General features: G+C 50.7%; 7 protein-coding genes across 7 annotated transcripts; 5 read left to right on the forward strand and 2 right to left on the reverse strand.

Annotated features, from left to right (window-relative positions):
• Positions 1–1,676: 1,676 nt before the first annotated feature.
• NEUTE1DRAFT_106782 (uncharacterized protein) lies at positions 1,677–2,191 on the forward strand (the record flags this gene model as incomplete). The annotated part of the gene is made up of 2 exons (XM_009849179.1): positions 1,677–1,757; positions 1,814–2,191. 2 exons carry the CDS (start codon positions 1,677–1,679, stop codon positions 2,189–2,191), a joined length of 459 nt encoding a protein of 152 aa, XP_009847481.1.
• A 2,982-nt stretch (positions 2,192–5,173) lies between these two features.
• Positions 5,174–6,415, reverse strand: NEUTE1DRAFT_56202 (uncharacterized protein; the record flags this gene model as incomplete). Its single annotated transcript, XM_009848904.1, has 2 exons — positions 5,174–5,934; positions 5,997–6,415. 2 exons carry the CDS (start codon positions 6,351–6,353, stop codon positions 5,239–5,241), a joined length of 1,053 nt encoding a protein of 350 aa, XP_009847206.1.
• A 1,054-nt stretch (positions 6,416–7,469) lies between these two features.
• NEUTE1DRAFT_36372 (uncharacterized protein) lies at positions 7,470–9,365 on the forward strand (the record flags this gene model as incomplete). Its single annotated transcript, XM_009848848.1, has 4 exons — positions 7,470–8,444; positions 8,498–8,805; positions 8,881–8,882; positions 9,082–9,365. The coding sequence occupies 4 exons, from the start codon at positions 7,470–7,472 to the stop codon at positions 9,363–9,365; spliced, it is 1,569 nt and encodes a 522-aa protein (XP_009847150.1).
• Positions 9,366–9,740: 375 nt separating this feature from the next.
• On the forward strand, positions 9,741–10,011 carry NEUTE1DRAFT_115620 (uncharacterized protein; the record flags this gene model as incomplete). The annotated part of the gene is made up of 1 exon (XM_009849180.1): positions 9,741–10,011. A coding segment is annotated over one exon (156 nt), but the record flags the coding sequence as incomplete, so codon positions are not given.
• Positions 10,012–10,218: 207 nt separating this feature from the next.
• On the forward strand, positions 10,219–11,307 carry NEUTE1DRAFT_74891 (uncharacterized protein; the record flags this gene model as incomplete). Its single annotated transcript, XM_009849181.1, has 2 exons — positions 10,219–10,486; positions 10,539–11,307. 2 exons carry the CDS (start codon positions 10,269–10,271, stop codon positions 11,134–11,136), a joined length of 816 nt encoding a protein of 271 aa, XP_009847483.1.
• Positions 11,308–12,985: 1,678 nt separating this feature from the next.
• On the forward strand, positions 12,986–13,927 carry NEUTE1DRAFT_97336 (uncharacterized protein; the record flags this gene model as incomplete). The annotated part of the gene is made up of 2 exons (XM_009849182.1): positions 12,986–13,057; positions 13,139–13,927. The coding sequence occupies 2 exons, from the start codon at positions 12,986–12,988 to the stop codon at positions 13,925–13,927; spliced, it is 861 nt and encodes a 286-aa protein (XP_009847484.1).
• Positions 13,928–15,499: 1,572 nt separating this feature from the next.
• On the reverse strand, positions 15,500–16,036 carry NEUTE1DRAFT_35038 (uncharacterized protein; the record flags this gene model as incomplete). The annotated part of the gene is made up of 1 exon (XM_009848783.1): positions 15,500–16,036. One exon carries the CDS (start codon positions 16,034–16,036, stop codon positions 15,500–15,502), a length of 537 nt encoding a protein of 178 aa, XP_009847085.1.
• Positions 16,037–20,259: the final 4,223 nt, after the last annotated feature.

Consider the following 20,259-nt stretch of genomic DNA (forward strand, 5'->3'; position numbering starts at 1 on the left):
CTGACTGTGCGTGTGTGTGATTGCTGTATCTGGGGGATCACGTCTCCACGATGATCCTAGTATACAGCTCTTTCCGAATCAAGGACAATCAATCGCCTTTGATGAATGTTGCTGCCAGAGATTATTGTGTGAACGATGCGTGTTCGTGGTGGTTGGAGTGCGAATGCGTGGTGCGGTGCGTTGCGTGTTGTCGAGAAAAAAAAACCAATCGAGGCCGAGGTCGACAAGACAGAAAACGCGCGAGATTCAATTGGATCGTGATAGCAAATAGCGTGTGCAGCCGAAAATAGAATACAAGGATTAAAAGGAATATCCTTTTTGTTGCTTGTTGTTGTCGATGAGATCGGTCTTTTCTTTCCTTTTGCCCAGCTGGGGGGGTTTGTTTGGATTTTGGATTTTGGGGAGATTTCTGCAGTTGTGTGCGGTCTAGAATAGTGGGCGGGCGGGTGTGGTCAGGTGTGGTGCAGTGCGTATGGTCGAGAGGGGATCGAGATAGAAAGCCGAAGGAAGCGACGAAGGCGCGTTGCGTTGTTTGGGTACGTCTCGTCTCCGGTGGGGATGGTCTTGTCAATTTTTTTCAATCAACGAGGCTCAGACGGACGGACGGACGGACGGACGGATGGGCAGGAGGAAACCTGGCTGATGGAAGTGATCACAGCGGCAAAGGTGCCACACTAGGTAGAATAGCAGAGAAGACGGAACAGGAACAACTGAAGAATTGAGATGAATCAACAACAATTTTCGACAACGACGACGATGACGACAGACAGTGACGACGACCGACGTCTTTGCACGAATAGAGAGGAAGAAGGAAGAGGAAGGGGGGGTTGTTGCCAGACGAGGCTAGAAAAAGGAAAGGCGATCTAGATGGCGATGGAAAAAGAGGAAGAAAGAGAGAAAAAGACGGAAGTGTCTGAAGACTGGAGAGCGCCGAGAGAAGTCGAGAACAGAGTGCGCAAAGTCGACATTGGCAAGAGTGAGTGCGGTGCAGTTGACCTATCGAGCGGACAGATTTGCTGCAGTGGCCAGCCTGGGCTGCCCTGGCCCTAGTTCACACACCTCAGCGAGCACCCTCATCGGGGGGCATTCACACAATCACCACAGCAGGGCATCACGTTGGGGAACAGTGCCCTGGACGGGCAGGGGGAGCCGCCCGACAACCCGCCCAGCAAAAACCTGGAAGCCGGGACCACGGACAGGCCAGAATGAGAGAACAGCGGGCGTGAACCAGCAGAACGCGTGCTGGCGGCGCAATCCGGGCGGGGCGGACAAGAGGAGGTGGAGTCAAAAAGGAGGGAAAAGTGAAAACAGTGTGGGCAAGCCCCGGGTTAGCGAGCACAGCAAGAGCAACAGGGACCGCAACGATTGGCTGACTGCAGCAGGGGAAGTGGGGATATCACAAGGGTTAGCGGATAGCAGCCAGCGATGATTGAGCGAACGCCAAAAGCCTGAAGAGGGGGAATGACAGGAATGACTGCCACGAAGGGAGGGGAAAAGCATCCTTTGGTTGGCCAATAGGAGAGCGCAATTACCACGTCGATGCGAGATGAGGTAAGCGTCCGGTGAGGAGCAAGAGGGAATTGCTATCTCGTGCCTATATAACGTTAACGTAATTTGGTCTGGGAGTGGCGCTACAATGTTAGTAGAGCAAGGTCATCTGTTGATATCCAACTGTAATGGCGGCTACAGCGGGCATGCACCACCAGCTCACACTCAACCGGGCCAATCACACATTGTCCTGGACGGGCAACTTCGATGTGAGCAAAGGAGCCTATCAGAACACAGAAGCATCGATTACCTTGACATTTAAAAGTGGTCCCGCACCGACCCGTGCAGTGAGACGAAACACGGAACTTCCCCTGGGCCCTCATCATTCATTCCTGTCCATCATTTGGGCATCTGCCATCTTCCTGGTATCAACCCATCATCGGGTCCAGACCAAGATGACCGCGATGATCACGATCTGATGTCGACACTGAAGAGAATCGGACGAAACAACGAAGAGACGGCACCGGATTATGCCTTACTGCCCGGAATCGAAGCCTCTTTCGATCTCGATTCCTTTGTTCCGATGATCCGTCCTGGGTGCTCCTTCCGTGGTGCTGACAGACAAAGCCTACCGCTAGTTCAGGCACTTCCCGCGATCAGATCCTGGGCTGTCACATTGACACCGTCCTGTTCTTTCGGTTAAAGGAATCTTGAAGCATTGGAGAGTGGTAGCAAAGATGTGATGAGTTTCGGTGTCAGAACTTTTCAAGCTCGCCGAGAATCCTCGTGTTGATGTCTGAATTGTAACCCAACCGTTGGATGCTCAACACTTTGATATCCTTTTTGAGAATACTATCCGCGAGAGAGACGTCTTAAAAGAGGTTCCCTGTCCATAACTTCCCTTGTGTGTTCCCTGGTGGCCCATTCCACCAATCACCATGTCTCCTCATTCCAAAACCGTCAAACAAAGTCACAAAATCCACGAACCACAAAGGACGGGCGGGTGCGGCACACAAACATTACACTACCAAAAGGAACTTTTTTGGAACAGACTGACGGCTTTCCTTGTGCTTGTACAGGGCTGAAGAAGCGGCCACAATTGGACCACATTCATCATTGCACAGACGCACACACCATTCTGATATATGTATGTACATATTGACGACAGGTTCCTGTTCCTGGCTGCCCATTGAAACCGGAACGACCCATCCACGTGGATACCAAACCACCACAGACATGCATTCTGGCGCAGTCGGTTCAGTTGAGAGACGGCGGGTGCAGTGCGGAGCGTTGCTTTCACTTGCTTGCGCCAGACATACAGACAGCGGCAGTGCAGTGCAGCAAAACAAAGTCAATTCATTCAATTCCCCTCCCCCGCATCGGGACCATCGTCATTTCTCCATTTCGCCTAGAAGCTTCACTTGTGTTTTCCTCCCCTCCCTGGTCGGTCTCCAGCGACTCCAGCTGTCTGTCATTGCCCCTGGGCCTTGCTTGGTCCTGAACCAGATTCGCGGGTACGGAGACCAGCTCTCCGGTAACCATTCAGAGCATAAACACAGGCCAAAAAATATAAAACAATCTGGGGTACAGTACCTGCTTTGCGCCATGAACAAGCCCTGGAGGACCTGGAAGATGAGGGTGTGAAGTGTGGATTCGTCGCGGATGGCAACATGTCCCTGGATACCTACCTAGCTAGTGAATGGTGCAGTGCAGTGAGTGGGTTGCACAGCCGCCTCCTTCGGTGCCCTGCGGGCGTCCTCCTCCGGGGAAAAGGTTCAGTTTGGGTACAGTACGTGGGCAACGAAGCGAGCGAGACCTGGAGACTTGGAGAGTGGAGGGGGACCTAGAAGACGGAGGTCACGGTACATATCAAAATCTGAAACGTGGGCCAGAGTAGGGCGAAACATTGTTCGCATTGTTCGCATTGTCCGCGTGAAGAAGAAGCCATGGAAGGGGAAATATCTCCTGAATCTTAATAGATAGGTACATAATTCGGAGTATTTTGTGGTGAATCACTGCAGTTCTAGAATCAGATGTGTACCTCGGCTTCGCCTTCTTGGCAGTAGAGGGAAACTTTCAGGTTGACATGCCTGTGAGTTCATTTTCATCCAATTTACAATTGTCAGATAGGCTAGTTTAGAATTCGCAAGAAAAGACATCAATCATGAGCGAGAAAAGAAAAAGAAAAAAAGAAAACGGTTTCCTCGATCACCGACAGCAAAGCGCAATCGCAGCCGCCGGAAACCGAAAGAGTCCTCCTGCAAAGAAACGCCGGCTGCATGCAAGTCAACTTTCACGCCCGGCACCTGCATTTCGCTTTGCTTGGCGTCTAATCTTCCCACCTTTTACAGTACATAGGTACATACTTACACCTCAGCACCAGCTGCCGGTCGAAGTGCAGGTGATGATCGCAAAAAAAAAAAAAAAAAAAAGACGGCAATTAAAGGTAAGTGACGGCGCTTAGCATCATATGTTTGCTTCTTCTTTTTGAGCTTTGGGCTTTGAGAAGCGCGCGTGATTTCGGAGTCCGGACCGGCAGTTGATTACCACTACCACTGCCACTGCCACGAACGATAATTAGCGATCGCCTCGGTATGATCTGGCGCCACGATGGATTGATGTACGTGTAAATGGCATCCCCCATCTTTCTCTCCGGGGCCAACACAACGACAGACGGACGGACGGACGGGCTCGCGCTGTGGTATCTATGTATGTACCTCCCGTCTATGCTCTTCGTTTTCCACTCACTACACTAGGTATTCAATATTCATTCCCGTGACTACCTCTAGTGCATGTAGTGCACACATATTATCGCCGTTTGGGACTGAATGGACCCGGCCCGCAGCGCCCCGACGTGTCAAATACTGTAGGTCTTACCTTAGCTCTATATATAGTACACGTGTACACTACACGACAATCCCTTGCAGATCGCCGTAATTGCGGTTCTGTGTTGCCGTCGATCAATCGCTCGCCGGACCGACCGACTTTGTCGCTTTCAGATTGTAAGATGAATGCATAGCTACATGACTGCATCACGGTAGTCTATCACTAGGTAAGCAATTACAGAGTATGAAGTCCAGTCTCCCATGTTGATATGCAGATATATCAGCTGAGAGACAAAACCTAAGACGTCCCAACATTATCGAGAGCATGAAAGAGCATGATAGTCCAGAACTTTGTTCAGATCCAGAACTCCAGAACTCTACACTAGATTCAGATTCCAGATTCCAGAACACCTCCGGAAATTACACACGGGGACATGTGGGGAAATGGCTCAAAAACACCGGGATCACGGCCTTTCTGGAAAACCTGGAATACGAGACCCAACTGTTCCGGACGGCCCGGGGATGCTGGTCCAGCCGAAGAAGTGAAGTTCTGGAACCGCTGCGCTGCGCCCCCCCCGCCCCGCCCTCCCTGAATTGCGGGACTTTGAGACAACTGGCCGAATTCTGGAAGCTCGGCGCCGCGCCGCGCACGGTATGGGGTACGGCATCCGGAGTGCACGGACATGGTACGGACGGGCGGGCAGTCGGAAGTCGGGGCGGGGCGGGTTAGTGGGACTAACATTGGGACCTATCTTGACGATGGCTATACCGACGCAGTAAAGTCAAGTCTCATTTGAGTTGTTCCTAGGTATGTTCAGGTGGTCACAAGTATTCACATCAAAGTCACGACAATGGCTACAACATGACCATAGACTTTGCCTCAGCCAATCCATAACATCATTACCGCACTACATACAGCTTCCACCTATTTCGCGTTCTTCCCAAACAGGGCCTCCCTCACATCATACCCGTACTCGACCGTTCCATGCCAATAATTGACCGTATCAACTTTGGCAATCTTCCACGCCTCATCCAGGGCCTTCACCACCTCTTCGGGCAGCGGTCCCTTTTCGAGGTCGGTCAAGTTGCTATCCAGCTGATCAATACTGCTAACACCAATAATCACACCATCATTCCCATCCTTAATCTTCAGCGCACTATGATGCACCATCCACCGCAACGCCGTCTCAATCATGCTAAGCCCTGCCTTCTCCACCGCCTGCTCGACCACCTGCAACGCGCGGAACGTCGATTCCTTAAAGTACCTACCGCGGTACATGACGCCCATCTTGTTGACGTCGGAAAACCGGCCCGACTCGGGCACCATGTCGTGCGACTTGATCTTGCCCGAGAAGAGACCGCCGGCGAGGGGGTTGTAGACGACGATGTCGAGGCCGTAGCGGCGGCACGCCAGGACGAGCTCGGTCTCGAGAGACCGGGTGATGGCGTTGTACATGCCTTGGTAGATGGTGGGCAGGACCCAGTTGTTGTACTTGCACGTCATGACGATCTCGGCGACTTCGAACGAGGTGAAGTTGGAGATGCCGAAGCGGACGAACTTGCCGGCTTTGTGCAGGTCGTTGATGGCCGAGAGGGTTTCGGCAAAGGGGGTTTTGCGGTCCTTTCACATGTCTGTCAGCCAAACCACCACATTCCTGGTCTGGGTAAAGAGGGGTATCTTACAGCAGCATGCAAATACAAAATATCCACACAATCGGTCCCCAACTCCTTCAGACTAATGTCGGCGCTCTCCAGGACCTTGTCCCGCGTGTTATCTCCTCCGTTGGTGGGGTAGATGACCTTGGTAGCCAGAGTCAAGCCGCGGTCCTTCCAGCCCGCCTCGCGAGTAAAGGCTTCCTGCTTTCCACCAATGTACATGCGCGCCGTGTCGACTTCGTTGTACCCCCGCGACTGGAAGAGGTCGAGCACCTTGCTGAACTCGGGGACGGTGGTGACGCGGGCGCCCGTCTCGGTGTCGGTGCCAAAGGTCATGAGACCTAGGATCACGCGGGGCTGGGGGTTTTGGGCGATGAGGGGCATTTTGGCGGGTTTATTGGTCTGGTATCTGTCTGGTTCCGATTGTGGTGGTTAGATGCTTGGCTGGGAACTCAATTGCTCATGGGAAAGGGCAGGTGGTGATGTTTATATGTTATGCAGTGGTGTTTGTTGACATGGATGGAGACACCCCCCGCATGAGGGGTTGCATGGGGGAAGAGGAGAAGGAGTCACGGTGTGAGCAGGGGTTAGTGGTTTTAACGCCTATCTCCGATGTCACAAATGGGCACATTGGACTTACTTACCAACAGAAGAAACGACGCTGAGGGCCTCTAATTGAACGTGTCGGAGTTTGGGCAAACACCAGCAATTGAGGGTGTTGATGCTGTTTACTTGTTGGAGGGGTAAGATCGGACTTAGTGACGCCATCAGTCGCCGGCTCGAGGTGGAGGGAGGGAGCGACCCGCTTTGAGTCGTGCCCGTCCCGATTACGGCAAGTCCGGCAACTAACAGCGGGACAAGACCGACACCGCAGTGGATGCTCCCGGCTTTGTCTCGTCCGAACTTGAACTTCATCTGAACTCCTTCCTTTAAGCTTCCTTCAGTTTGAGATGACTTTCTTGCGCCGCGTCACGAATTGCAATGGCGGCGGGAGACCAATATCGATCACCTGCTGGATATTTCCCAGAGTGGACGGACACCCTCATTCTGCGCTATGCTGTCCTGTATTTGCACGGCTACAGCGTCCACGTTAGCGCACCTCCACCACAACACTGCGTCAATGGCAGAGGCCACTAACACGGGCTGTTCTTCACCTCGACAGCTCCATGGAACTCGTGCTTGTCTTTTTCTCCTTTGAGTCTTGATCAACCACTTTTCCACATCTCCAAGTGATCCTACGGCAAGGATCGTACTTAGCCGGCTCTAGCCACTTCCCACAATCCGTCAGCCGCCACAAGCACCCAGGCAGCAATGCATCAGCCGAGATGGAGTCAAAGATATTGGGCAGCCAGTTACGGGCGAGCTTCACAACTCAGCTGAAGTCCAGTCTCCAGAGCCTTCTCTGCTTAGCTGGAACATAAGGACTGGTAAGCCTGCACCCATCTTCATTGTCATTGCCTACCTAGGTACCTTGCTCACCCCAACACGACTAACGTCAAAATGGCCTCTCCCGACTTCAGACTCTGCATCTTTTGCCGACAGCTTGAGCCTGCCTCAAAGCCCTGTCCCAAGCAGAAGTCCCGAGATTCAGCAAAGAAGTCGGACCACTTCGGACCAGAGGAGCAGTTCAACCAACTTTGCCCGCTCTCTGCCGATGATGAAAAGCTTCTCAAGCAACTCCAAGATAAGCCCAGCTCGCTTTGCAAACGATGCGCCGATTACAATCCCCTCAAGGCCTTTGAGCTCTCAGAACCGCTCCCCTCGGGCCTCATTCCCGATGACAGTGACAAATTCAGGGATTACTTCGTCCGCCTCAAGCCCTATGAGCTCGCCCTCGGTGAACTTGGATCGCTCGCCTTGCAAGCATCGTGCCCCTTCTGCCGGCTCATCTACCGCATCATGCCCACCGAGGGCATACGTCCCGACACCAAGGGCATGAGACTCACTCCCTATCCTGCCTATGTCCGACATGCCGGCTGGCAGTACCTTGCTGAGGAGACAAGGACTAAAAGTGCCATCTTCTTGGGTCTGCGCCATTTCAGCCACATGATCCACGACCTCCAAGTTCCTTTGCTCTTCTCAGACAATGAACCAGGTGTGCAAAGCTCTGAAATGACGGGCCCTGCTATATGCTTGGCCACTGAAGACACGTTCCATGACCGGAAACAGTACAATGGACGGTTGATTGAGCCGTTTGTTGACTTTGGGTTTGCGAAGAATGGCCTTGATGTTTGCTGGAAAAACCATAAAGAATACTGCATCTCTACGAAGCCCGAGGAATTATTCACCACAAAGATGATCGATGTCCTTGAACGCAAGGTGGTTCCCTACCCAAAGGGATGCGAGTATGTCGCTCTAAGCTATACTTGGGGTGGAATTATGCCGGAGGAAGGGGCCTTGGAAAAGAAGACTCTGCCGCAGACTATTGAGGACTCCATCACTGTCACCAAGAAACTTGGGAAGCGCTATCTCTGGGTAAGCAACCTGAGTCAAGTCATCTGCAGACGTCAAACTGACAATCCCTCCAGGTCGACGCCCTCTGCATCAATCAGAAACCCTGGGACACACTCTCCGTCCAAGAGAAAGCCGAAAAGACCCAGCAACTCGCCATGATGGATCTCATCTACCAATGCGCCGCCGTAACCCTCGTTGCCCTCTCTGGCCAGAACTCCAACGCTGGCCTTTGCGGAGTCTCGCGGGAACGGGAGATGCAACTTCATGAGACTATCAACGGCCGCACGCTCTTCACCATCCCCGCTGTCGTCGAGGACGAAATGGCCGCTTCGGCATGGGACACTCGGGCCTGGACCTTCCAGGAAGGCATGCTGTCCAAGCGGTCTCTCTTCTTCTCTGACAAACAGCTCGGCATCTCCTGCCAGCGCTTTGGAGCGCCCGATGCCTATGATCCCAGTTGTTACGAGCATCTATCGGACCGGCCTATGGATTCCTTTAGGCAGTTGATGAATGGGTTTAACCTTACTGATACCGACGTTAGTTCTCCCTTCGCCATTCCCTTATGCTGCTTCCTCGCTAACAGATGGACCCATTAGATCTCCGTAACAGACCCTCAACGCATCCTCCTCTACACCGGCCTCATCATAGACTACACCAGCCGTCAAATGTCCTGGCCTTCAGACTCCCTCAACGCCTGTCTCGGTTTGCTCTCCGCCCTCCAGCGCCATCTCTTCCCTTCCGTATTCGAATGGGGCCTTCCCCTGCGCCAATTTCCTCTCACCTTGGGCTGGTCTCACGATTGGTCCTTTCCCAAGCCCGAGAGGCTACACAAGGACTCCCCGCCGTGGGACATCGCCCGCCCACAAAGGCGAGAGAGCTTTCCGTCGTGGAGTTGGTGCGGCTGGGAGGGGCACGTCACGTTCGATCAGACCTCTTTGCTAGATGGTTCGCTTGTGACTGCTGGTAAAGGGCGAAGAGGGAGGGACGTGAAGAGTGACATGGTTCCGGAGTTTGTCGGTTGCGAAGGCAAAAAACTGACCATCAACGGCTACGTTTGCAACTTCTACATCCGCACGGAGCCGTTTAGCGAGGCGTTCCTCAAGAAGCCGGAGAATGAGGATGAGCAACCATTCGGCATCGTGTCGGAGAGAAACTTTCCTCATCCATATACGCTCAAGACGGGGGAGTATGAGTGTCTGGTTGTCGAGAGATTGAGGCATACACAAGACGAAAAGTTTGTCAAGGACACAGTGTACATGATTGTGTTGGATTGGGTTATAAGCCAGGACGGAAGGGGAGAAGTGGCAGAGAGGAGAACGTTTGTTACGGTGCAGAGTGATGTTGAGTTTGAAAAGGTGAAGCCGGTGAGGAGGGTGGTGCACTTGGAGTAACGCCCACTCCATATCTTCGGCGTAAAGTTTACCCCGTGCATGAACGAGCTGGCTCAGGCAACGACATTATTATTCATTCTCGCAACCTCAAAACTCCAACATCACAGGGAAACTACGATACTCCTCGGCCGACGCAGGATCCTTCAAGTGGCAGTGTGGCTTTTTTGCTTTATAATGATTCTGTTGATTACATATTTTCACACACATGGAATCATCAAGAAGTCGTGAGGTCATGTCATGCCGGCGATGTTGGCCCCACAACAAGGTAAACGGACCCCTACCGGATTGCTACACTGCCGAAGCAGACTGACTCCACAGTTTCGGACTTAGGAGTTAATACATCAATTCAACCGCCATTGTTCTAGAATATATATATTACCCAACGACTTCGCCAACTCTTTCTGTTAAGCTCAACTCACATCATCAACCATCACTTCACCATCCGATCATCACCATGCCTTTCCCTTACAAGACCGTCCTCATCACCGGCGCCACCTCCGGCATCGGCCTCGCGCTCGCCGAGCGCATGATCAACAGCGGTGTCTTCGTCATCGCCGTCGGCCGCCGCAAGGACCGTCTCGACGCTCTCGTCAAGAAGCACGGTTCCGACAAGGTCGCCGCCGAGCCCTTTGACATCTCAGACCTCTCCGCCCTTCCCAACTGGGTCAAGCAGTACGTTCCCATTCCTTCCCTCCCCTCTTATCCCCCTACTAACACCTACCAGCATCACAACCACCTACCCCACCCTCGACTCCATCCTCCTCAACGCCGGCCTCCAAAAGACCCTCTTGTTCACCAACCCCACCACCATCGACCTCGCCGCCCACACCACCGAACTCACCACCAACTATCTCTCCCCCTTGAACATGATCGCCCTCTTCATGCCACACTTGATCTCTCTCGCACCCAACCCCACCTCCATCATCGTCGTCACCTCCGGTCTTTCGGTAATCCCCCTCCCGCGCTGCGCCAACTACTCCGCTTCCAAAGCCGCCGCCCACTCGCTCGTGTGGTCCCTCCGCGCACAACTTACGGGCCCAGAGGCGGAACATACCAAGCATATTAAAGTGGTGGAAATCATGCCGCCTGCTGTGAAGACGGAGTTGCACACGATTCAGCCGGACTTGGTGGAGATGGGACTGGGGGATATTGGAATGGAGTTGAATGAGTTTGCGGATTTCACGTGGGGGGAGCTGCAGAATGAAGAGAGGGAGGAGGTCTGGGTTGATCAGCAGAGGGGGTGGAAGGAGGTGGATGCGAAGAGGAGGGAGGTGTTTGAGGGGAGTGTTAAGGCTTTTAGGGAGATGGGGTTGAAGTTTTAGATGCAGTGGATTGAAGACTCCCGTTTTGTTCAATGCACGGAGTTCAAATTCCATCCTGAGGTGCACGAGAGAAAAGAAATGAAGTGGAAGTTTAGATTGATGCTAGCGTGCGCCTGCCAGCCTCTATGTCTATAATGCATGTCCAAGTCTATATGCTATGTCGTGAAGGAATGTAGCCCCAGTAGTTCCCGTCAACTATGTGTAGAAAAGAGTTACGAGAGTATGTGATGTGTGATTGCCCGCAATCATGTCGTGATCCAAGTGAGTGGTTCGGAAAGGAAAGTTGATGTAAAGATGGAAGACTGACAGGTTCCTTGCGTCAGCGGAACCCTTTCGAGACCCAACTAGTACTTACATGACCGTGATCTAATCGAGATCAAAGTATCATCTCTGTTCCCCTAAGGCTTGCTAGGACCAACAGGCTTCGGGCCTGGTGGTTTCTCGTATGCGCCGCGCTTCTCATTGCGGCAGACGATGATGGACATGATCTTGGCAGTCTGCATTTTGCTGACGACTGGATTGTAGTGTGGTCGATAACAGTGTTGCTTTGGTGTATGGTGCTTGGTTCGGGCAAAAGGAAGGAACCGACCGGCGGTTGTGGTATTAAATGGGGTCGATTAAGAGAAGAGAGGAAGGTTCAAAACCTCTAAGAGATGGAAAGAACAAAGTCTGAAGATTATAGAATCAAAGGAACGCCAGCAAGGGGAGAAAGGAATCGCACTGAACTGGACTGGAACACCGAATGGAAGAAACCATTGACAGAACGAAAGACACCGGGAGATTCTTATAAAGATTCCCTTTGGCGACGTAAACCCGCGGACTACCGGAAGTTAAACCGGAGAAAGGGTCCATGTTCCATTTCAGACACGGGTCTTCGGGGTCTCCGGTCAACAATGAATGCATGTGCATGTCATTTCCAGACCATTGATGGTTCTTCTCACGACTGGAAAGCTGCCTGAAGTTCACTGAAAGCCTTCAATGCCAAGCACGAGATATCACAACTCTGAAAAGAGAAACCTTCTAGAATAGTTCCAGGTGACAGCTCGTTCCGAAGGTAAGACACAGGACAAAGAAACCATGTGTTTATGGGCACCACGTGGATGCAGGCCTTATTTCCCTGACGATATCTGTTTCCAAGAGCTGGAATGATGAATGAACTGAATAACGTGGAAGACATGGGTTGTTGTTTGCATTGGGTGCTTTGAGAGTGTTGTGTCAGCACTCAGCAACCTAGACTCTTTGCGTGCCCTGTGGAATGCTCTATTGAACCTTCATATTTCGAACCGACTCGAACTTTACTTTCCGAAAGTTCCCCCTTTAAAGTGTCCTTTTCGGTGAGATGTTGCATCGCGTTGGTTGGGGCTTCGTGCTTGAAGCTGTATCTTCTCGTGTTCTAACTAGAGATCTTTAAGGTTTTCTGGTCTTGGATTTTTGTGGATGGTCCTGTATTTCTAGCGCAATTACGTTGAAGAGTTCACAACGTGCAGCTCTAACAAATTCCATTCCTTCTTGACCGAGCGTCTCAACGTCCATTGTAACAAGCTTGCAGAAAGACATGGATCATTGTAACGTAGTGTCTGGACTGACCCCAAAGAGAAGAGCCGGGCAGTTCCGTTCCCGATCAGGTCATCATGTCTGATCTATATAGCCGCAATATCACCCATATGCTCCAGTCGTCACACTACCGCCATGCTTCCCAGGGTCATCCAACTGCGAACAGATCGCAAAAACCCACTAAACATTAGGTCCATTGAGCGCCCAGAACAGCCAGAAACTGACACCTTCTCACTTCAGTCCTCCAAAAGCCCTCAACGCTCCAACCCCAACAACCGCTATCATGTGCCTCATAATGCTCGAAGGCGACATTACCTTCAGATGCGGTCACTATCACGACTATCCCCAGCCAACTCCTCATGCCAACGTCTGTCCATTCGTCGACTGCCGGCCTGTGTATTCATACATCTGTCGTCCCAACACTTATATACCCTTCCCTTGCGAGCAGTGCATCCGTCAGGGAATTTACGTGTATGAACCCGAGCGGGATCGTACACCAGGTGAACCGGTTCATCATTGGGTCCGGCGGGATGGGAATCACGATATAGTGGGACCTGATTCTGACCCCTCATTGCGAGTACCTCTAGAGGCACCAGAATCCGTGATGGATAAGGGTTATAGAATGCCAGAGCGAGTACGGATATCAGAGCTTCCACCAGGAACGGCACCAGGGCGCACTCCTAGAGATACCCCTGCGCTACGGAGACCAGCAGCACCAGCACCAACACGAGCAAGCACTTCTAGAGAGAACCCTAGAGGTAACCTTGAGGTTAGTCTACGACGAAGACTAAAGCAAGAGTCAAAGGAAAGGAAACGTGCAGAACAACAAAGACGGCGGTCACATGCAGACTCCAGGAGAGAAGAGGGACATACCTCTAGAGGAGCGGAAGCAAACACACAAGACATCAAAGAAGATATACGAGGCGCCGTGCAGCTCATATTGGAAAAGGAACTGAGGGACGTGATGAAAAGAAAAACGTATCAGGACATCACGGAGGAGGAAGTGAAGAGGGAGGCATGGAGGAATGTTTATGCTGAAGTGAATCGGGTATTGCTGAGGGAGATGGACAATATAATGGAAGAGACGAAGGAAATCTTGGATGGGGACTTGGCGGTGATGGTGGAGAGGGTCAAGAAAGAAGGGGTTAGAGAGGAGGTGAAGGAGGAGGGAGAGGGCGAAGTGAAAGAGGAGGTGAGGGTAAAGGAGGAGGTGAGAGTGAAGGATGAGTCGGAGTAGCGACGTCCTTTCTCGCAAGCAGTAAAGATAGGCAGGTAGCCCTACATTAATGGGATATTGGGGGTGCATAGCACCGTACCTCCATGGTACCGTTCATTGTAAGCAAACACCATCTTTGGAGATAACCGTTGAGCTCAGAATAACCGTTCAGCTCAGAAAAACCGTTCCAGGGAGATCTGAGGGATCTGATTGGCTGGATTAGTTTGGGAATGGGTGCTTCTTACCTTCTTTCTACTCTACACTACGAAATTACTTTCTTAAGACCTCGTGCCTTCTTAAGACCTCGTTACCCCCCTCCCAACCTAAAATCTAATCTACTAAGTTCACTACCTTGTATCGCTATTGCTATCGCTATCGCTATTGCTATCGTCATCGTTATCGCTATCGCTATCACGTCAATTACCTATATGGAAGTTAGTTGACGAAATGAAATGGGATGGATCCGTACCTAGGGATAATAGCTGTTGTTGTTGTCGTTGTCGTTGTCGTTGATGAAAAGGTTGAAGTTGGGAGAGTTGGGGAGTCGATGGGACTTTGGCTTTTTGAACTCCGTCTCCTCCTCTCTCCTTTTCTCTCCTTCTTTCTCCTTCTCTCTCCTTCTCTCTCCTTCTCTCCCTTCCAAACCTTCTCTTTTCTATCGTCCCTTCCTAAAAGGGGAGTCTCTTCAACTCTCACTAGCTCCCGGCCAACACATAGCCCTCCATTCTTATTTTAGCCAATCAGAGCTTAGGGATTCTGTTGAAATGGTTTCTTTGAGTTGAACGGTTTCTTTGAGGAGTACGTTTATTTCGAGGATAACGGATATCACCGTTCTGTAACGGTTTTTTCTATGGCACGGTTTTCTGGCACACCAGATTCCCATTAATGTATGGTTGGGCTTAGGAGAGAGTAAAGGTAGCGAGACAGCTGGGTCAAGGTATTTTGTTGCCCAGGAGTAGTGGAGGCCCGGGGATGATGCGATACGATCCTTGAGATTATGAAGTTCCATCTATGACTGTTCGTGGAGGAGACGGGCGCTGGACGTGTTGCTCCAATTGCGATGAGCTAACCGGAGAAATGCTTTCGATCGTGCAGTAGGTAGATGAAAAAGAAATTTTGTGGACTTTGTAAGAAAGGAGAAGAAGTAAAAGGTGCACGAGACAGTAAGGAAAGAGTATGTGGAAAGGAAAAAGCGCGAGATGGGAAAGATCAAAGGCAGGAGAAAGAAGGTGCGGCTCGTTCAGGTACAAATACTGTCCCAGTCGTCACCCACCATCGCCCACGTCTACTGTACGTAATCACTGCAATTCGCGAGGGGCACACTCGAGTCAGCTTTCCTGGTTCAACGTTTGGATCGCGATGGTTGCTTTCTCTTCCAATCTCGTCATCTTCTGCTGTAAGATTCACGCAGGACTGTGAGCAACACCGCCAATATCTCCCTCCAAAGAATTATTCCACACGCAAACTGGCTTGAAGGGAAAACGCACTCGTCAGTTGCAATTTCCTGCCTCAGCTCTTCTTGCTACTCTCTATACCTCGAGAAAGGTAGGTAGTACCTCTGGGTATATGAGCAGCATAGCGAGGATCCCTCAACTAGGGCAACAACAAAAGCTTCTCAAGCTGCTTCTCAAGCCAAATCTTTTCCTCTTCGAGCCGCTCAATCTCCTTCGCAAGCTGCATGTGCTTTTCCTCATTTTCCTTCTCCTTCTCCTTCTCCTTCTCCTTCTCCTTCTCCTTCTCCTTTTCCTTCTCAAGCTTCTGAGCGACGGAAGCCACAGCGTTAGGAGCAGCCCCAGCAACGACAACAGGAGCCCTACTACCAACAACAGGCATCAAGTCCTCGTTCCTAACATACTCCCCCTTCTTCACCCCATTTCCCTTCTCCCAAACCCAAGCCCGAGAATCTTTACACTCCGAGCACGGCCAGGCTACCTCCACCAAATACTTACGAGGAGGTAGGATTAACATATCCTTCTCGCCCTTATCCTTGTCGCCGGGCTTGGTGAACAGCTGGGTGCCGACTGCGCAGAGGTGGCCGCAGACGTAGTGGAGGGGACTAATGGGGTCGTAGTCACGGGCTCCCCTGGGCATGAGGTTGTTGGGGTTTCTGGCGTTGGGGCCCCAGGACATTTTTGGCGGTTGTTGGGGCTGAGGGAGTTGTAGGATGAGGAGTTAAGGTTGTGAGGTTTGGGTGAGTGGTGACCGAGGTGGGAGAATTTGAGTTTTGAGGTTTGAAGTTGACGTGATCAGAGTGGCTGGCTAGAGGTGACTAGGCCGTGTTCGTTGTGGCAGTAGTGCAGTAAGGGGATCTCTTCTAACCCTAACCCAAAGCTTTTCTGCCACCAGAAAAATGCTTCCGCTACTGTACTACTGTCACAATGAACACGGCCTAGAGGACTAGTAGTCAGTAGAGGTAGATGTAGAGATATGGAGGCGTGTGGAGGTATACCTCTATGTAGTTGTATATGGAGATTACGCCCCCGACAGATGACCAGCGAGTGGTTGACGATGTTCTGGTTAGTGCCAGGCCGGGCAGTGATTACTGATATTTCAGTGTCGCGGCTGATTTCTTTGCGCGGACGAGAAGACTGAATCGCTGTTGATGCCGCAGACAGACCAAATGCGTGTAAAGAAGTTGTTACTGGTGGAAGATAGTGACCAGGAGAAACGAGCACAAGAAGTCTACGTCCTGCAAATACGAATTTAGTTGAGGGGCTTGTGTGTGAGTGTAGTTTTAGTGGTCGTTTGTTGAAGGTGAAGACGCGTGTTAGAAAAGTTCTTGATCCTCGCGCACGAACGGAAGAGGAAAGTAGGAGAAAAGCCGCAGGCAGCCAAAGTGGAAGTACCGGCAATAAAATGCCGCTGAATAGGAAGCCCACCTCAGTGAATACCTCTAGGTACCTCTCTCTACCTTGCCTTGGGCAGCTAGGGCACGGACTTCCAACTTCGCCCTTCTTATTATCCGTGCCTACAACTGCAGGTGACTAGAGGTACATGTAGAGGTAAATAGGTAGGTAGAAATACCCTTGGAGTTGAGCGGTCAAGAGTCTGGGCCGCTACAATCGTTTGTTCACTGCCTCAGACCTGGACAATTGGTTCCAGACACGGCCCAAACTTGTCACGTAGAGGTACAGTAATGTGTTTCGAACCTTCCAGCCTTCACATTCCATCTCAACTTTACTATTAGCTAAACGCTTCAGCTCGCTAAAGGTCGTTCTGTCATGCTGCCCTCACAGTACGGGGATATAACAGATATGGCGATTGTCCATGTTCTGTGCCGCCAGAAGACTATGTTGATAGGAGAATTTAGGGAAGTAGTGAGGTTCGAACCCACTGAGACCAGGGTACCTTGGGGTAGCTTGAGATAGTCTGACCACCCGCTTCAAGGAAAAGAACTGGGCAAAATGTGAAGAATACATGACCGAGAATCAGCGTACTTTGTAGAGAAGGGGCTGGAAATCTCGTGACGTTGCGGTACACTACCTATATAAGTTCGGCGATCAACGATAGCCAATACAGAAATGTACCTACCATCATGAACTATTTGACCGTTCATCTTAGAAAAAGCTTGAAGGTGTCGTCGAAAAGAGGATTTATAACGAAGAAATCTGCCGTTCAATCTTCCGACTCCGAAACAAAATCTGTTGCTCACCGAGAGTCCAGAAACCAAGCAGACAGCAACTGCAACATCGTTATCGACATTATAGGATCCAGGCAGCTCCCAAAACCTTGTAGCTTCCGCCATTCCTTCCTCATCAAACCGTCCGCAGACCGCAGACCAACCACATAGAGTCAAGCAAGCCCGCGCCTTCCTTCTTTACCGTACATAGACACACAAAACCACCTAACCGGGCACCTTTTACAAATTTCCCGTTTCTTTTATTCATTAATAAAGGAAATAACACCCCGCTAGTATAGCGGTTCAACACGGCGGTTACTCGCAAACGCTATCGACTACCTATACATCGTGCCGCAGACTAGGTAGGGTACGAGTCCCTGGCGGGGTATTTTTTTTGCTTTTGAGTTCAGTATTTCATGCTTTTGCACCCACCATAAACCAGTGTAGAGGTAATTCAAGTTCTTTACGATGTTGAGCATTGAGTGCATCATCTCACTGTCCAGAAACACCTCACCGTGCCGTGCTCGGCGTCCTTCTTGATCTCTATCACCTCGCTACCACCTTCGTTCTTGATTACAAGGAGAACACTCCCTTAGCCACGGCGTATGCGTCACAGATGAACCCCTCTTAATAACGAAGCACTGGAAAGGTAAAGAAAGTTAACGTGGTTAGACCTCTTGAATTCTATGGCTTATAGTACAGTTAAACTCCTGCGATGAGCTCAAGCTACAGTCTCGTAATACGGTGATGGCCTCAAGCCCAAAACTCACAAGTTTACCGTCTGCAGTCTCAGCATCATCCTAAGCCCATGTCCTACCAACACTTGAGATTATTTGTGTAGTAGAAATACCGCTAATCACTCTAGTTTCTCCAGTCGACAATGCATCATACGCCTTTTTCTCCATCCGCCACACAAACATTTATTCCCACGAAGTCGAGTATAAAGCCTCAAGAATTACCCCCTTCCCAGTCCTACTCTACTATCTGTTAATCTTCGCACTCCTTTTAAACTTCAGCTATACCCGGATTTCCAACTACAAGTCTACAAAATGTCCACCAACGCCATCCCAAACGCCATCCCCATTCGTCAAGTCACCATCACTTTCCTCTGCGGACACACCCTTACTAGAGGCAGCACTACAAGCAGCCAAATCTCTACCTCGAACTCCCACACTCCCAATGCCCGTATATCCCCGCCGGGTGCGGAACCACATGGCCTTGTTCCGCGTAACTCTGCGTCCATCCCGTGCAAGCCATGTAGAGATAATCGAATTTGGGTGTTTGATCGGTTCAGAAGGGTGCGGGTTAAAAACAAGTGATGGTTGAGAGTAGGTAGGGAATCTTGTGAAGGCTGGAAAGTAGGTAGGCGGTAAATGGTCAGGTCTGAGATGTGTTGTAGGGAGATAGGAAGTAATGAGACCGTTGAGTTTTTGGTTTGCGTTGCGCTCAAAATACTTGTAGCTACCTCTAATTGTGAAAATGTGCAAAGGGCGTAGAAAGCCCTTATTTACGAGGGATGTCGATATTACCTGGACAACACTCAGGAATTCTCGTCGGGGACAAGATATCCTAAGTCCTTTTAGCACCGAACCGAAAGATTCCTCTTGGACTTTCGTTAGGATGAAGAGAGCTAGTTCGTTGGTGGCGGTCTAATAATCCGGGGTGGGAAGCTTGTAAAGAAGTAAAGAAGGAGAGGAGAGAGGAGAAGGAGAAGGGGGAAGAGAAAAAGACAAACTGAATTGGATTAAGGAGAGAGAGAAAGAACGTTGTGGAGGGAGTTGTAAGCTAAAGTGAAGAAGCCCGGCAATGCTGACGCTCTTCTACTATTTTATCATCAATGATCGTAATAGCATGCTGAAAAAAACACGAGGTCTGCCGAGCGCTTGGTGCGAATAGCAACCACCTCGAGTGATGTCAGCTTTCACTCCGATTATCTGACGGTTACTTTTGATGTGAAAACATTATAGAAAGGTTCGAAGCGTAAAGACAAGAGAGTAAGGAATGGAAGGAGCTTAACGCCCTTGAAGTCATTTGGGAGGTAGGTAGACACTGTCCTCTCAATTGTTCGACAGGCAACATATCCTTTCACAACAACTATATGTTTAGAATAACCCGCGTATACTTACTGATAGCCAACCACGAAGTGGACGTTTAAACCAGGTACATGACACGCCCAATGAGCTGGTCAGTTAGTCGTATAGGTAGCATTTGTCTTCCAATCCTTGATCTGGATAGCACCGCAATGCTGACCGAATTAGGAAGTATCGCTCGAGAACTCTAGGTCAGCAATGGCTGGGACCAAGATCCCACTGGAGATCCATTTGGTGGTCGGCTTTCATAGCGGTAACCGTGAGGCTGGCTGTAAACAGCATGACATTGGAAGCCCAGAGTCCAAGAAGCGGATTTCAACCTATCACCTCCATCTCTTTCATCGCCCTTCTGATCCAGTGATCAGTCACTCATCGAGATCACTGATCACACACATGATCAAGCCTTTGCTGACTCGACGCTAAGACTTGCCATGCTTATCTTCCGTTGTTTAGTCATCCATGATAATAATGCGAAAAGAAAGCATGTCAGGTGAAGTCTGTACGCCGTATGAGTGTCAATTAATGCTTAGAAATCAAGCTACGCCAGAGTAGCAGACCCAGAGCCTTATACCCATCCATTTGTCAAAACCTACCGTTGTGTAAGCGCTTGCTTGAGCTGTAACAACACATGTGCGGTTCTATGT

This window comes from Neurospora tetrasperma (assembly GCF_000213175.1).
Source record: "Neurospora tetrasperma FGSC 2508 unplaced genomic scaffold NEUTE1scaffold_1, whole genome shotgun sequence".
In the NCBI taxonomy this organism is placed as follows: Eukaryota; Fungi; Ascomycota; class Sordariomycetes; order Sordariales; family Sordariaceae; genus Neurospora; species Neurospora tetrasperma.